Here is a 17,913-nt window from a genome sequence, read left to right on the forward strand (position 1 = left end):
AGGTACTAGTAGTCAGATATTCATGATCACAAATGAAAGTGGTGGAGAAAGCTTTTAAGAAATATTCACAAAGGTGATAATTTTCCAGATTGTCAATGAGGAAATGAAAGTCTCTAATAAGCTGTTATATTAGTTGTGAGCTACATTTCTCAGTCAGCAGCAGCTAATAGTCGATCTATAATAGCTCCAGCAGAGGGAATAAAAGTAATTTAGAGAAAAATTTACTATTTGATTTGTCAAAGTGTGTCCAGGAAGTAAGAGAGCCTAACTAAGGGGCTGTTGTGCATTTAAGCTCTTTGGTAAAAGTGGTGATATACTAAGCTGTGTTTAAGAAGGTAATTTGAGATTTTATATTACATGCTAGTGAATCATTTTTGGATTTTGCACCAGAACTGAGCTCTTTGGTCCCTGCCTGTCTGTGGTTTGTGTTGCAAGGTCCAGAGGCTTAAAACAAAGAACACCATGGGAAATTCTCCATGAGTCATTCTGTCAGCTGTAGCTTCTGTTTTAGAGTCCTTTGGATATAACTAGTATTTTAATGCCAGCTCTCCTAGCCACTTTTCATGCTTTGGTTCTATATGCTAATAAAAAATATGTCAGTATGGCTATTGTACTGTAGATAATGTTCAGACTTCCCCCCGCCCCCCGCAATTCCACAATTTTTAGTTCTTTTAATGGCTCTAAGCTAGACCAGTTATAAATTGTAAGTGGTGAAAGGGTTTATGACTGTTTATTTTGTTGTTGCTGCGAGGTAAGCGGGTGGTCATTTAATACTTTTGGTTCTGTGAATCTTACTATCCAGAGAACTAAAGATTGAATTGGCAGTTCAGCTGGAGTCAGCACTATGCTAAATCCCTGTACTTAAGAGCTCTTATGTATTGCAGACAAATGTCCTCTTAGCTATTTTGTTATTTTGTGAAAAATAATAATAATAGAGCAAGGCAGTTCAGATTCATATTAGTTTCAAATTTTAAGCACTATGTTTTAAGCCGTTCTAATTGTTTTATAGAAACAGGTAAATTAAAAACTTGATTTAAATCCAGCCCACAGGATGCCTTAATCACCTTTGATATTTTAAAGGAGATGAGGAAATAATGGACTTTTTTGCTAGTAAGTGGCAGGTATGGGCAACACAATTTCACTACGTTTGAAAACACTTTCCCTACTTTTCAGGAAAATTTAAAGTGCAGATTGCAACCTGATTTTTTTCTTACAGTGTAGTGTCTGAGAAGTTTAAGTTTTGGCATGAATTTTCTGTGATACAACTTGGTAAATTAAATCTGTGGTTTCATCACTGGCTTTGAATTATACATTTCTATGCATTTTACTTAGCTAAAAACTTATTTGAATATTTAGTCTTTAAATTTATTTTTTCTTTTCTACTTAATTTGAATACATATCACTAACATTCAGATTTTATTTTTGTTCTTCTTAATAGTAAATACATAAGTGGTTACTGCTTGCTAGGCAGTGCTTCTCATTTTCTAATTTAATCCCAAAACAATACCTCACAAAACACAATAAGCTGTTATATTAATTGTGAGCTACATTTCTCAGTCAGCAGCAGCTAATAGTCGATCTATAATAGCTCCAGCAGAGGGAATAAAAGTAATTTAGAAAAAAATTTACTATTTGATTTGTCAATTTAATACCTCACAAATAACAAATAAACAATTGTTTTGTGAGGTATAGGTAGAGGTATTAGTAATTATGTTTTAGAGGAGATGCTTAAAGAGGTTAAGCAACTCGTTCAAGTTCAAACACCTGTTAAATTGTGAAACTAGAATATTAACCCAGTTACGTTTGTTTCTGAGGAGTCTGTTGCCCCCCAAGGCCTTGAAATTTTAGGGAATTTTCATTTATAACAATCAATAATACTATTCCCATCCCACCCTGTCCATTTCTGATTTGCAATATTATAGTTTCTGCACTGATATTTACATCATCTTATGATGGTTGAGCTTTAAAATTACCTTAATTGTTGTCTAATTTGCAGAGTTCTTTGTCTAGTAACTCTTCTCACTGGAGTGGGTTCCAATAAAATGGTGCTGTATTTCACTCATTTCAAGTTACTGTGTTTTTTCTCCTCATTTTAACATCACTAAAATCAGAGTGTATCTACTAATGGAATTCTTGATAATTCTAAATTTAATAGGTAACATTGTTTGACTGCTGATAAAATCTTAACCAGTATCCAATGTAAGAAAAATTTGTTTAACCATCTCCCCTTCATTTCAACCATTCCTTATTAAGAAGAACCAACTAGAGTCTCAAATGCTCCTTTATAACTAAACCCAGGGAAGACATATCTAATACCCTAGAGGAGAGAGAAAAGGGTATGAATTCAGGTTTGAGTGTGATATCAGCATTTCTTCTCATATGGTTTCAGAACACTTCTCACTCAAGTATTGTTGGAAGGCTCTTTATGCACTGAAATCAATAAAAGAAAAAAGATTTCTAGTAGGCTATTTATTATAAGCAAATACATGACAACATAAAACTTTCTGGTCCTTTGCAATTTTTTAAGTCCAGAAGAAATTCTTTTTAACAATATTAAAGGACTATTCCAGTTATAAAATTGTGTGTTTGTGTATGCTTGTTAGAATAATTAAACTTGGTTAAGATGTAAGTCCTACTCTAGTATACATTATTTATTGGGTAAGGGTTATTTAACTACCAAATCACATTTCCCTCTACACTGTAATAACACATTGGGAAGGACCACCTAGGGCTTTAAAATTAGAACTCAGAATTTAACAAGGAGAAGGCATTCTGAGTTGAGAGAATAAATGTATTCTGAACATTTAAGGCCTTTGGTTAAGATTTCTAAAATGTAGCTGTGCTTAATATACAAAATCAAAAGCAAAGGCAGGCTAGGAGCGGTGGCTCACACCTGTAATCCCAGCACTTTGGGAGGCCGAGGCAGGCGGATCACTTGAGGTCAGGAGTTCGAGACCAGCCTGGCCAACATGGCGAAACCCCGTCTCTACTAAAAATACAAAAATTAGCCAGGCGTGGTGGTGCGCAGCTGTAACCTCAGCTACTTGGGAGACTGAGGCAGGAGAATTGTTTGAACCCAGGAGGTGGAGGTTTCAGTGAGCTGAGATCTTACCACTGCACTCCAGCCTGGGTGACAAAGCGAGAGTTCGTTGAAAAAAGAAAACAGGAGAGGAGGGGAGGGGAGGGGGCAGCTAGCCACCATATCCCAGTGACTCAGAGACTCAAATTCCTGATAATTCTTTGCTTTATTAATCATGGTTCTTCATTTTGGAATTTGACTTTTTCTGCTATCGATTAATAGAAAAATATATACACACACACATACAAGTAAACACAGTATATTCATTGTTGACCAAATGTCCAAGTTATCAATACGATATTTTCAAAAACCAGGCACAGTTTCATTAGGCACCTGTAACATTATGTCATAATCACATACAGCTGTTCTACATAAATATCTAACCAAAAGATACTGTCATGATTTCATGATTAGACTACACAGTGGACAGGGACTTAAAATACAGGAGTTTTGTTCACCAGAATTTATTTCATTGGACTAATGGTTGAACTGATTTGTTGTTTAGAACCTGGCCCCTTTTTAGCTTTCAGACCTGTCTTTCTGTAGCAGTTATAGTATTGATTATCTACTCTTCCTTCCCTTCTGGGACAGCCCTTTCTCTTTTCTAACTCATCTTCTTAATCTCCTTTATTGGCTCCTACCTCCATTCTCAATCATGCAGATGCTAGTTTCTCCCCCAAATTTGAGCCTCGGCATTTTTTCAGATTTCCTTGTTGTTTTAAATTTCAGTGACCATCAGTAGGTTGATGACTCAAATCTGCAACGTTAGCCCCAAGCTTTCTTTGAGGTTCTAGCTTTCTATTTCCAGCTCTCTGATTACATCTGTCTCAATATTCAGCATATGGTAGGGATTTTGCAAAACTATAGGATTAGCTTGGTGATTTTCCTAGCTGAAGCAGAGAGAACTAATGAAATAGCCAAGAAGGTTCTTGACATTGTTACTTATGCATATAAGCATATATGTACACACATATGTACATATGTATTTATTTGCTTTAGCAGATACTTTAAAGTAGAATTCAATGATTAGAGAAAAAATTATGATTTTAATATTATTTGAGAAGTTCTTAATCTATACTTTATTGAATATAGTAAGTAGATTATGATAAGCAAGTTGGACTGTGGGTGTAGTCCTTGTTCATTTTCTCATTCCATTTCTGTCCTCTCTTTTCCTCTCCTTTTTCATTACCTTGTAAGAGAAAATAGCTCAGGAAACTGGTTTACAATCAGTAGTCTGGGAACTTCCGGGATTCTTGACCAGCATCCCCCTGGATGTTGCATTCCCTGACGCAAGCAGCATTGTTTTAGGGTAGGAGTTTTTATAATGGCTGTGAGGTCGAGCGGCTAAGGTTGATAAACGACAATTGTTATCCTTTGCAGAAACTCAGTTGGAATCCTTTTCTGTCAACTTGTATGTTCATCTGTAAATTAAGAAACATGTTCCCATTCCCTCCCTCTCCCACCTCAACAGTTATGGACAGACTGCTTAGGAACTCCTATTTCTGAAGATTTCGTGGTCTTCTGTAAAGTCAGTTTGTTCTCTAGAGCAGTGTCATCTTGTCCCAGAACCCCCTTTACTTATTATCACTAGTTCTTTGTGAGTTAACATGCTATCACTGATTAGGAAAGGTCTTAGATTCTTTGTCTTTTTCTATGGATCAGTTTTGGTTTAAATAGGTGTCGAAGGGAATTGTAAGTCAGCTTGTATTTTAGAGGTTTTGTTTCTACCTCCATGCCAAATGAACTGTAGTCATTGAAGTATCATTGTATTATGTTTATTTCTTACTGTCTTTACTAATAGGCTTTTTTAAAACCCTAGTTTTACTGATGTTCTTAATAAAGTACTGTTCCTATTACTAAATAATCTTTACATAAAATGCTATAGGTTGAAATAATTTAAAATATAGAAATGAAAACGTGGGATGATATTTGAGAAGACTTAGATTAGCATTTATATATAGCATCAAACGCTTCCAGCAGTATTCATTTAAAAGAGAGACAACCAGGAGGAAAAGCTGTAGTTCTTTCAGCTTATAGGACCCCCCAGAAAAACAAAACAGGAAAGTACCTTTTGTTTTCTACTTTTGGAAGGTATTTTTTCTAACTGATCGTACTTTAATGTTAATTTTTTTCTAGATATCTGTAATTAAATCTAAACCTAATAATTGAGGATCATGATGACATAGATCAATAGTGCAGTAATCAACACCCAGATATTTTGGGAAGTAGTGTGAAGTGATGGGAGGGAAGGAACTTTCCCTTCTAGGAAAACAGTGAGAATAATATTTTAATGACAAAATATTTATTTTTGTCTTGATCTTTAAAAATCTATAAAATGGAAAGAATATCTCTTCATAGAGATTTCTTTTTTCAAGATTAAATGAGATAATACATGTGAAAATAATTCATAGCGTTCAGTAAGCCCTTTATAAATTTAGCAATTGCTGTTATTATTGGGATTTTTAAAAAGAAAAGCTATATTCTAGGACAGCTGGTAGTAAATGCACTGGCCGTTTAAGATTTAACAAAGTAGTTAAGATACTTAAACATGGTGTTCAACTTCTTATTCCTGCAGTTTATTGATTCTTGCTATTGGAAAGTTACCATAAGATTTAAATCTCTTATTCTGGTTCAGTAGGATGAATAAATTTAGTAACAAAATCTTATAAGTAAAATAACTCCATCTATCCTTATTTTTTCTTTGTTTCAGGTTTCCCCTCAAAAAACCTATAAGGTAAGTTTGCTCAATTGCACTTCATACTCAAGTTTAGGTTATATTTTAATTATAAACATGCCTTTGAAATTATGGTGGATTTTTGTGGTTTTTGAGAATGTGTATTCAAGTAATTCAAAATTTCAAAATGTTTTGCAAACTTAAAATATAAAAGATGTTACTTTTTCTGGAAGACAGCATTGTTTTGATAATACTTCTAATATAAGCATTTAAAAAATTTGTTCAAAATGATATTTAAGGTCACTCTGAAGAGACTTAATTTTAAAATCTATTTGTGACTGTTTTGAATTATGAGTAGCTTGGGAGGTGAAAATGGAATGCTAGTTTTTGATATATTTTATCACTTGTGTAACTATAATTGCCTTTAGTTAATGAACTTTGGCACTAGTTTAGTCTTAATTACTTTATTTTTTAATCTTATTTTATTTTTTTTGAGACTTGTTCTCGCTCCATGGCCCAGGCTGGAGTGCAGTGGCGCAATTTCGGCTCACTGCAAGCTCCGCCTCTCGGGTTCACGCTGTTCTCCTGCCTCAGCCTCCCGAGTGGCTGGGACCACAGCCGCCCGCTACCACGCCCGGCTAATTTTTTTGTATTTTTAGTAAAGACAGGGTTTCACTGTGTTAGCCAGGTTGGTCTTGATCTCCTGACCTCGTGATCTGCCCTCCTTGGCCTCCCAAAGTGCTGAGATTACAGGCGTGAGCTACCGCGCCTGGCCTAGTCTTAATTACTTTAAGACAGTGAAGAAAAAATTCCAAAATGTTCAAATATATCTATGCCTGTATCCATGTCTATATATTTATTCATTTCCAGGTATTAAATGCCCCTTCCTCAGTGTTTTTGCTTTCAGCATTTCTTCTGTTATCTTAATTATCATAAATATAAAATGTAGGTAGTATATCATTCCTAATTTTTATATTTTATCATTTTTAGTGTCAGCATAGTCCAGGATCCAATGCTAACCTTGGCATTTCAGTGAATATGTGTATGTGTACATGTGTGTTATTGTTATAGTCTTGTCACTCAATCATTATCTGATCAGTGTAATTGGCTAAGCCATAGAAAAAATAATAATAATAATGTCATTTATGCTTAAAGTGGTTGGCTAAGACTTCTGTGGCTAGAACTACCTAGGCAGGCTTAAAATGAGGCTTGCCTAAGGCTTGCTTTTTAAATTTTAAACCATTCTCATGCATGCTGTATTTATGCAGTGATTTTGAACTTGACATTTCATATGTAGAGTTGGAGAATGTGTTTAATTCCTTTTAGGCACTGTGTCTTTTTTTTTTTGTCTGTTAAATGGAAATGATAGTATTGACCTGTGAAAACCATACAAAAAAAATGTAAGCAGTTACTTCTAAGAATAAAAGAGACTTTAATGCTGAATACTATTTTTAATTATCTTAAGCACTTTTTCTAATCGAGTAAATAGACTGTGTATCACCAAAACTTATTGAAAAATGTAATTAGAGAGGCTTATGGTGCTGTGTAAAGTAAACTGATTTCCTAGTTTCTCTTGTAAGATCCACTTTTGGAATTTTAAATTTTTTATTCTAATGATTTTCTTGCACTGAGCATTTGATTACTTTGCTTTAATTTAGGCATGGAAGTATTTTGAACCGAGAGTCACCAACAGATAAGAAGCAGAAAGTTGAGCGCATTGCATCACATGATTTTGACCCCACAGGTAAAACACTATTCATTCTTTCAAAGAATATTGAGAGTAGTGAAGTTCAGAATAATAGAGCTTAAGCTACCCGAAACACTCAGAAATAGTTGTTTGATCTGTTTTAGGACTCTCACATTCCTCCAATTATATCATAATAACGCCTTTGCATTTAGCAGGAATGCAAGCATTTTTAACTTCCAACACTGTACATTCCACTACAGAAGTATCATTGTAGAGTATATTATATCTTTAAATAGTGATAGTAATAGAAATGATTATATAATAATTGGAGATTTGGTCAGATCAAGGACTCAGTATTAAGTTGAATCTTGGTATAAGCAGTAGTATGTCATAAAACCAAGGCTCTAGCAACTCTACACTTCTGTAGTCATCTAAAAATTCAATTGTGATTATGGTGAATTGGAGTTTTAGATAAATCAGTTTCACAAATTAATGATTGTCTCATTTTAGAGTAAACAAATGAATAGAAATTCCTTTCTCTTCAGTTAAAAAGTATTCTGAACTTAAAGAACTGTCTTTCAACCTAAGCAATGTCGTCTTTCTTAGGGTTGTCACGTTAACAGACTTTCAGATTGATCTCCTTATATAACATACAGGCTTTTTCCTTTTGCTTTCTCCTTGTAAACTTACTCAGTATTTGATTCATAGAAAGTGCTTGGTAATCTTGCTTTTGTCATTTGAAACTGACATATATTTTTTGTGCACATACGATTTTATTCAGTTGCATGTCCCTTTGACAAGAGACGAAGTAAATCCCGCAATCTCAGATACATAAAAATAATGTTTCTATTTTTAGGTATTTTTACTTAGAAATATAATTTTAAATATAGAGAATACTATGTTTTATGTATCTAAGACATTTCTTACTTTATTAGTATAAACTCCTTTATTTTGAAAAAATATTATAAGTATTATCTAGGAAGCACATAGCTAATCATTTTCTGCATTTCGGGGAGTAGGTAAAATGAAATTCCAGTCATCAATTTAGGAGGCTTTGGTGGTGGGAAATATGTATTATGTCACTTACGGATCTCCATGAAGAGAGAATTTTCCATTCTGATGCCTAATTTTGTAGTCATGGGGCTCAGAGGCTTTCATTTACATGATTAGGTATTGTCTTGCCAATAAGGTAAAAAATTTCTGCCCTATGTTCACAAAAATATAATCTTGTTAGGTTTATTTTGTATCTATGTCTGTGCTGTGCCCATCTCCAAAGACAGATTTAAGCAAAGATGTATGCAGTGCTTCATAATGAGATCATTATAGCTTTTAGTGCTTTTGTCATCTCTACAATTATCAGGTGATATATTTTGTATACTATTCATGTGTTGTTTTGTTTGAACATATTTTTATTGCACTGTCTTTTCTTCGATAAATCTTTAAAATATGTCATTACCTGTACTGTTTGTGACTATTCTAAGTGCTGTCATCTGTTATACTCATACTTTGTGTTTGCACGATTTAACTTGATCATGATTCATTCTTTTTTCCCCATGAATTTTTCCCCTTACATTGGTCTCCATATTTTCTATATCTCTCTCCTTTTCTCCCGCTCTTGTGCAGATAGCTCCTCCAAGAAGACAAAGTCTAGTTCAGAGGAGAGTAGATCCGAGATATATGGTAAGCTAATGTAGCTAATTCAGACTTGCCCTTTGGAGCTTGCTTCATGGTGTTCCTTTTCTGTTCTTTTTTTTCTTTCTTTCTTTTTTTAAAAATAACTGCAGCCTTTCTTGTGTCTGCTGTGCATGGCATGATCTACTGCAGGGAAAGGGAGCCTGGGGTTTTTAACGTGGCTGTGATGTGGAAGCTTAAGGTTGCTAGAAACTAACATTGTAGATTAAGAGTAGGCCACATTGCCCATCTTCTCCCATCTTGTTTATGGTAGGAAGGTGATTATCTCTAATATGTTTGGGTCAGGTTCCTCCAAATAACACGAATGGGCTTTGAATTCTTGTCATCTTCTTCCCACGTCTCATTTGCAGAGTTTGGATTATGAAGAATTTGAGGAATTAAGTCTTTTCCTCTAAGTATAATACTGGTGTAATTTAGATGTATTAGCAGTTCTTTGGAATTTTTATTTCATTTTTTGTTTGTTTAGTTTTAATTGCCTCGTCATGTGGAAAAGTCATTCTTGTATAATTTATCCACGATGGCAAAAATACGTAAGTATTTTATTTTCATAGCTTGAAGAATTTATGCCTTTGAGAAATTTCTCTGAAGCTTAATCGGAATGGGAAATTTTCAAAATGGTACCTTTTAAAAATAATCTTAACGAAGAGCAAGTTTAACCTGAGTGGTCAACTTTTGCAGCAGATGATTGAAATGCTAATATTTATAGACTGTGTCCTGTCTTCCAAAGATACAATAAACCATATTTGTGAAGTTCATACCTATTTTTCCTTTTCCTTTGCAGTTTTACCTGCCCTCTTTCCTTCTTTTGGGATCTGATTAGGGTTTTGTTTTGGGGTTTTTTGGCTTTTTGTTTTTTGAGAAAAGTGAATAGGAGAGGAATTACCTGGAGCTAAGACTTTAAAAATAATTCTGAAAGACTGATAAATTATTTCTTTTTTTAGGAAGATTCCAAATTTGGCCTCAAAGGGAAGTCAGGTCATCTTTAATAGAGCCACAAGTCTATAGAGTAGAAGCTCCCCCAGGTGCAGATGTTTCCTAGCTTGATATATAGGAGAGGAAAAAAATACAGGAATTGCCCTCCCCCTTTTAAGACATTTGACAGTTCACATCTGCTGGCACTTGAGTCCATAATAACAGATACTTTTTAGTATTATGAAAGCTCAGTATTTGGTTCTAAACCAGTTAATGCTGCTATGTTAAGACATATAGACATGGTTCTTTACTTGGGTTTTTGTGACCAGTGTTTTTTCTGTGTATAGCTTTTACAGTAGTTCAGCAGTAAATGTATACTATGCCTTGCGGCACATCAAGTTTACGCTTTTTCTTCCTTCCAGAGTATTTTGGCTACTGATAAGTAAGAAATACCTAATTCCTCGAGACTCTATCTTTCTGTTCTGTATAAAGAGCTTTCTACAGTTTATCCTCTCCTTAGGAACATGAACTTTATCTTTATAGCTCTGTTCTTTTTCAGTAGCCTTTGCAGTGTTCTATTTCATCTTCCTCTCCATTTTCCTATATCTGCGATGTGTATTTAGAAGTTTGTTGTGTGCTTTGGATGAAGACTAACAATTTAGGAACCTCTGACTAGAAATATTATACTAATATTTTTCTCAACAGTGATAGAAATATTAATACTAGTTCAGACATGCCATTGGCTTGGTAGTGATAGAAACATTTTAAGTGGTAATCAGGAAGTAAGGTGTGGCTTCTCTGTGTGTGTGTTTTTGAGAACCCTTGAAATACCTTTTTTGGAAGGAACTGAGTCCACAAGTCCTCAAAAAGCACTCGTTGGAGGGATGAGTTGATTAGAACAGAATTAGTATGCTAACATAAATCTCTTTGACATTACAAATATTTTATAACCTGTGTGAATAGACTTCTTTAGATTACATACAGTTAACATAGATGAAAAAGTCTCTCTGGGAATTCAGAAAAGCTTGAAACTACTGAGTAGAATCATAGCAACTGGTGACATTCTACTTTAGTGTAGAGTCTTATTATAAGCCCACTTCAAACTTTTGAAATTATACATTGTTTTCTCTTGGGGTAAAAATTCATTAGGTGGGTACTTAACAAAAATGCTAGTTACTCACATATTATTTATTTTAAACTTTCTTGGCTTTTTTTTTTTTTTTTTTTTTGAGACAGGATCTCGCTGTGTGGCCCAGGATGGAGTATAATGGCATGATCATGGCTCACTGCAGCCTCAACCTCCTGGGCTTAAGTGATCCTCCTACCTAAGCCTCCAAAGTAGCTGGGACTACATGTGTACACCACCGCACCCAGCTGTTTTGTTTGTTTGTTTTTTTAATAGAGATGAGGTTGTTGAAGGAATGATTTGCCAGGGGGGAAAAAAAAAGAAAGAAATAGTAGAGACAAAGTCTTGCCATGTTGCCCAGGCTGGTCTCTGTCTCCTGAGCTCAAGCAGTCCTCCCACCTTGACTTGCCAAAATGCTGGGATTACAGGCATGAGCCACCGCACCTGGCTTTCTAGGCATTTTTAGAGCTACTTTGTGAAATAGATTTACTTTGTACACCTTAAAAGGAAACAAAGCGTTTGCTTTGTATTGACTTTTTTGGTTACATTTCTGCCCAGTGCAGTCAGTGAGTTATTTATTCCATTTCCCCTTATTTTTCCCTTTCTAGCTGTTAGAGTCTGTTAAATGTGTATGGATGTGTTTTCTGATCTACAATTTTAATAATACTTAATTTTAATAATACTTTTGTGGGTTACTGTAGGAAATGAGAGATTCAGCAAGTGAATTCTGAGTTAGACCATAGCTGCTGCTTAACAGCTGTCATGGTGTCATGAACAGATTCCTGCTGACAGTATTTGGTGCAAGAAAATAATTTATTTCTTTTCAAAGCTGTCTTAGTGTGCTCAGGCCACTGTAACAAAATACTATAGACTGTGTGGTTTAAGCAATAGAAACTTATTTTCTCACAGTTCTGGAGGTTAGAAGATCAAGATCAGGATGTCAGTGTGGTCAGGTCAGAGGATTCCCTTGCTGGCTTGCAGATGGCTGCCTTCTTGCTGTTTGTCTCACGTGGCCTTTCCTCCATTTGTGCCAAAACGCCTTTTCTTTGGTTTCTATGATATTACATCAACCTGGTTCTTTACTCTTTGTAATTATTTTGTCTCTCTTTATTTGATTGTTTTTTCCCTCTTGTCTTATACGTGTAGGCATGACCCAAGTTTCTGTCCCCAATCTTTCTTCCATTCTCCAGTCTAAGTGTCCCATAAATTCAGAGTGACCGAACTGGAGTTCATCATTGTTCTCTACAGCTGCGAATCAATCTTCCTCTTTATTTCCCTAATTCTTTTAATGACACTGTCATTCTTCCATTCACCTAGTCTTATATTTCCTTAAAGTTATATTTGACTTCTCCATTTTCCCTTTTCCCCTGTGGTTAGCTATGTGCCAGGTCCCCTTGATTCTACCATCATAATATTTTTCATCCTTCACTCTTTGGTTTCAACCCCACTGCCTTGTCCATCATTTTATTAGACTATTTTAATAGATTCATAACTTTTATTTCAGTTTCACATTGATTCATTAACTTTTCTCCATTCTATATTCTGCCTTGACTTGTCAGATTAATATTACTAAAGTAAGAATTTGGTCACTCACTTGCTAAGAAAGTACAGGTAGTTGTTAAGATAATGCCACAATTTGTTTCCAATTTATTCTACTCTGATTCTCCTTCAGAGTTTCATTTTCCAAATACGTGTTGGCATTCTTCCTTTGCACATGCCATTTCTTTTTTTTTTTTTTTTGAGACGAAGTCTCGCTCTGTCACCCAGGCTGAAGTGCAGTGGCCGGATCTCAGCTCACTGCAAGCTCCGCCTCCCGGGTTCACACCATTCTCCTGCCTCAGCCTCCCGAGTAGCTGGGACTACAGGCGCCCGCCACCTCGCCCGGCTAGTTTTTTGTATTTTTTAGTAGAGACGGGGTTTCACCGTGTTAGCCAGCATGGTCTCGATCTCCTGACCTCGTGATCCACCCGTCTCGGCCTCCCAAAGTGCTGGGATTATAGGCTTGAGCCACCGCGCCCGGCCAGCACATGCCATTTCTGTTGTCTTGAATGATTTACCTCCTATAACTTAGAATCCTACTCATCTTTCAAGGCTCAATTCAAGTACTGCCTTTTCCTAGGATTGCCCAGCTACTTTTGTTGTTTCTGAATGTTGTCATCTTGTTTTATATTTAATTACTTGTATTTATGTTTATCTTTACATCTCCCATAATGCTGAACACATTGGAGGCCCTAATTAAGTGAGTTTTGAATGAATGATTGTTGAGATTGACATAGGAAGTATTTTAGTAGAGAAAATTGATAGAATAAGATCTTGACTTATCCTAATTGAATCTTTCTTTCCTTCTGAAAAACTTTAAGATAGAAGAAAATGTAACTTAGAGACATTTTTCTGGTAGTGGTCTGAAAGAATGAAATCAGCATACTTGGAATGTAAGGCTCCTCTTGCTGGCAAGATTGTGCATTTAGAATCAAGAAGCTTCTTAATCAAAGGATTATCTGAGGTCTTACTCATAAAACATGTATGTCTGGCACCAGTTTAAAATGAGCTGTTTTTATGAGGTTGCACATGGCCCTTCTCCACTCCCTTCCCTGAAGCTAATTCTTAAGAGGTGAAACTTAGAGAAGTTTGGTCATGAAATAAAATAAAAGGTGAAGAAAGACTAATGTGCTTTCACTAAAGTCCATGTAATATGGAAGATTTAACAGGTTATCTTACATGTTTAACACTCCATTTTCATTAATATGCTCCATACTCTGTTTTCATTGTAGGAGTTGTGGCCTTCTTTCAGGAATAGTTATAGAATGAAACTTCATTTTTTTTCACTTTCAAAATATGATCATTGGTAATTATCTATTGAGTAAGAAGGAAGCAGTCTTTTTATATTGGTTTTAAATGCCACATTGTTATAACAGAAAAAATATGTCTTTTGTTATGATAAGGAAATAAAACTTAGAAAAGGATAGTATTTATGTAAATTTGATATAACATCTTTACTTCACTGATGAGATGAAGCATGATATCAGGTTTATCAGCTTCTAGGCAAAATATGATTTCTAAGAGACAGGACATAAACATTTTTTTGTAACTAGAGGAGTTATTTTGGGGTAGATGGAAAATCAAATTATTATAGTTGGAATTTTGCCAGGGCAGAAGGTTAATTAGTGTTCTTATAGAAATGTTTCTCTACTTTGCATAGTCTTCAAGGCTATGATTTTTTTTCTAATTAGAAAGTGTTTGAGTATGTTTGTTTAAAATTTCCTTCATGTATAAAATTCAAATTTATTTAATAACTATTTCGTGAGCACCCATTATATGCCAGGCACTATACTAAAGGATAGAGATACAAAGATATAAGTGACTGTACCTGCTTTGTGGTTGCTCACAGTCTAGTACAAAAGAATTGCAATACATTTTGATAAGGGCAATGATAGAGTTATGCACTCATTTACCATTACTCTATATGCACTTAAAAAAACAGCTCTGAAGAAATACTCATATGGCACCAAGAACAATGGGACCGAAGAAGTATTACTAGGACTAAGTCTTTTGTTTTTTTGAAAAACATGTGTTTATTATTACTGTTATTTTTTGGAGAGAAGAGGTCTTGCTCTGTTGCCCAGGCTGCGCTCAAACTCCTGGCTTCAACCAGTCCTCTTGCCTTGGCCTCCTAAAACATTGGAATTACAGGTGTGATCCACTGTGCCTGCCTGTTAGGATTACGTTTGAAGGAAGTTTTAAGTTTCACTGGTTTTACTTTTTGAACACTCTGCCTGTGTTTATGCAAAGTGCTGGCATATAGCACATATCAGAGTAATTAGGTGGCCTTACAAAACTCATATTCACAGATACATACATTTGTATGGTAGTTATGGTTAATAATCTTTATACCAGACGATAAAGGATTTAGCAACAAAACAAAACCATGGACTATATGAGTTGTAAAAATCGGAAAAGGTAAAAATGATGAAAGCTGGTTTTTGGGATTTTTTAAAATAAAATTTGAAGATTGCTATTTTGGAGTTATGAGTTTACTTTTATCTTTGACTTTCTCTGTAACATACAGGGCCTATTATCTGTACCATTCTTTGATTCTTAAACATTTTCATTTTTTTCTCCATTTGTTTTCAGTATTGTCCTGCCAGGATTTTATGTTCTTTGAGAACAAAGACTCCAAGTAGTTTTGGGTTCTTCACAGCACCTATGGACTGCAGTGTTAAATAACTAGTATGGACAGATGCTCAATGCAAATTTGCTAAAACAAACAAAAGAAGTAGGATTTTTGTGTGTGTATGTCAAAAAGGATATTTCAAAGATATGATAATTTAGCCAGTAGTGGTGATTTTAGTTTTACAGAGGGTGGAATTTATCCCTCTGTGGTGGGTTAAAACAGCTTCTGGTCAGAAACAGAATATTTCTCTGAAGAAAAAGGGAAAACATTTCATTTGATTTTGAATGAGAGGGAACATAATAGATTTGAGCGTTTGAAGGACTGGATTTCTGAATTTTGAGTGGTAGGATGGCTTCGTTTTCAGTTAATTGTTACCACAAATCTAAATTTATGCAGATACCACAGATAGACGGGACAGAACAGTACTGTTAATTTGTATTTGATAGATTTTGAATTGACTGTATGTGTAAGGTATGTTTTCTTTTTATATTGGTCTACTGATTTAAAGTACATGTTCAAGTACATCAGTCTCACGTTAGCAGGTAAATATAAAATAGTAAATGTGGCTAATGTAGTGGATTTGGGGAGAAGAAAAAATTGAATGGGATGTGTGCATGGTTCTTTTTCCTTTTCCTCTTTATTCTTTGTCCCTCATCTTCTCCTTTAGCTGTAGTTAAGAGGGAAGGTTATCAGACTGAGACTGTTATGAATTGGAGAAAACAGGTTTGCTGTATTCTGAAGTAATACTAATAGATTTTCTTGATTCTTATTAATCTGTTAGGACTCTAGGCATATTTATGAAATTGACTGTGCATGGTGCTATTTTTTTCTCTCTGATGACCTCCCTTTCTGAGTTTCCTTTCATCTCTAGACTCGTCTACTTGTCTGAATTTCATTAATTCATAAGCAATTTTTCTAAGTTTCCTTCTGTCCCAGAATATATGCAAGGTTCTGAGATAAGGTTGTGATCAAGATACAGCCCCCACACCTTTGGAGCATAAAATCTAATGAAAGAATAAAAACAAATACAAATCAGTGTGAGTAAGGGTGATACAATAGGAGTATACAGAGGGTGCAGTGGGAGTCTATAAGAGGGACACCTAACTTCAGTCTACATATTTAGGAAAAGCTTATAAGAAGACTGATTCCTTTCTTAAGGATGTCCGGCTGTCTCTCATCTTCTAAAGCTAACTACAACAAGAAGCTCTGCCCCTTTAAATTTCCCTTCTCCCTTCCTTACCCATCCAAAACTACTTTCCTTGTTTACTAAAAAACAAAACTTAGACATAAATCATAATTGATCCTCTTTTTTTTTTTTTGAGATGGAGTCTCAAAAAAATTCTCACTGTTGTCAGTGATCTCGGCTCACTGCATCCTCTGCCTCCTGGGTTCAAGCAATTCTTCTGCCTCAGCCTCCTGAGTAGCCTGGAACTACAGGCGTACACCACCACGCACAGCTAGTTTTTGTATTTTTAGTAGAGACAGGGTTTCACCATGTTGGTCATGGCGGTCTCGATCTCTTGACCTTGTGATCCGCCCACCTCAGCCTCCCATACACGCCCAGCCAGAATTGATCCTCTTAAGGATCATTTGCATTAATTGATAGGAGTTTATTAACATAAAAGTACTTATAATTGTACTAGTAGCATGGATAGAGGAGAAAATCCAAGGTCAACCTCCCCCCAATCATAATAAAATAATATTTAACATGTGTGAACCCTTAATATTCATTAGGCATTAAGCTAACTACTTTATATATTTTTTATTCAAGTGAAAGGTACAGACATAGCAAACTCCTTAACTTCAAATACCCTTTTCCCTCATCTTTTATAGGCGCCCTGTTCTCTGCAGGCACCTGAGAAAAGGTCTATTTAAGAAGCCCAGTTTGCTTAGCACTGCAATCACCCATATTAGAAACTTTTACTTCATTGATTTTCAGCTTTTGTGAGGTGGGGTGGAAGAACAGAGAAGCACAAATATTGTATGAAAAAATGTATTCAGTGTTATAATTGCCTTTTTAAAGTCACAATGTCTAATTTATTTTGAAATTTCAAATAACTGTAAGGGAGGTTGTGAAATATTTGTTTCCAAAAGTAAGCATGGATTTTAAAAGATTTCTGTAAAATGCTGGTTAGTCTAGTAATTTTTTTTTTTTTTTTTTTGAGATGGAGTCTCACTCTGTCGCCCAGGCTAGGCTGGAGTGCAGTGGTGCTATCTCAGCTCACTGCAACCTCCACCTCCTGGGTTCAAGCAGTTTTCCTGCCTCAGCCTCTCGAGTAGCTGGGATTACAGGCATGCACCACCACACCATGCTGATTTTGTTTTAGCATGTTGGTCAGGCTGGTCTCACTCCTGACTTCATTCAGGTGATCCACCTGTCTCAGCCTCCCAAAGTGCTGAGATTACAGGCATGAGCCACCGCGCCTGGCCTGAATCTCTAATTCTATTCATTACACACCAGAAATTTATAAAGAATGTGTTTTTTTTACTTGATTTATGTATTCATATCCTGTTTTATAGTTGTCCTAATTACTTGAAGGAAGTAACACTGAACAGATAAAAAAGGTTGAAT

The 17,913-nt window shown here is 35.3% G+C and overlaps 1 protein-coding gene across 4 annotated transcripts in view; it reads left to right on the forward strand.

Moving 5' to 3' along the window:
- Positions 1 to 17,913, forward strand: part of LOC105476492 (Rho guanine nucleotide exchange factor 12) — a 148,029-nt gene that overhangs the window by 63,164 nt on the left and 66,952 nt on the right. For 2 of the 4 annotated variants that reach the window (XM_071075718.1, XM_071075716.1), the window contains exons 2-4: positions 5,790 to 5,813; positions 7,412 to 7,497; positions 9,064 to 9,120. In XM_071075718.1, coding sequence (XP_070931819.1) covers positions 5,790 to 5,813; positions 7,412 to 7,497; positions 9,064 to 9,120 — 167 coding nt within the window. Of the gene's footprint in view, positions 1 to 5,789; positions 5,814 to 7,411; positions 7,498 to 9,063; positions 9,121 to 9,598; positions 9,663 to 17,913 lie in introns of those variants that run through there. The other 2 variants (XM_071075717.1, XM_071075719.1) reach the window with 2 other exon arrangements.

This window comes from Macaca nemestrina, chromosome 12 (assembly GCF_043159975.1).
Source record: "Macaca nemestrina isolate mMacNem1 chromosome 12, mMacNem.hap1, whole genome shotgun sequence".
NCBI lineage: Eukaryota > Metazoa > Chordata > Mammalia > Primates > Cercopithecidae > Macaca > Macaca nemestrina.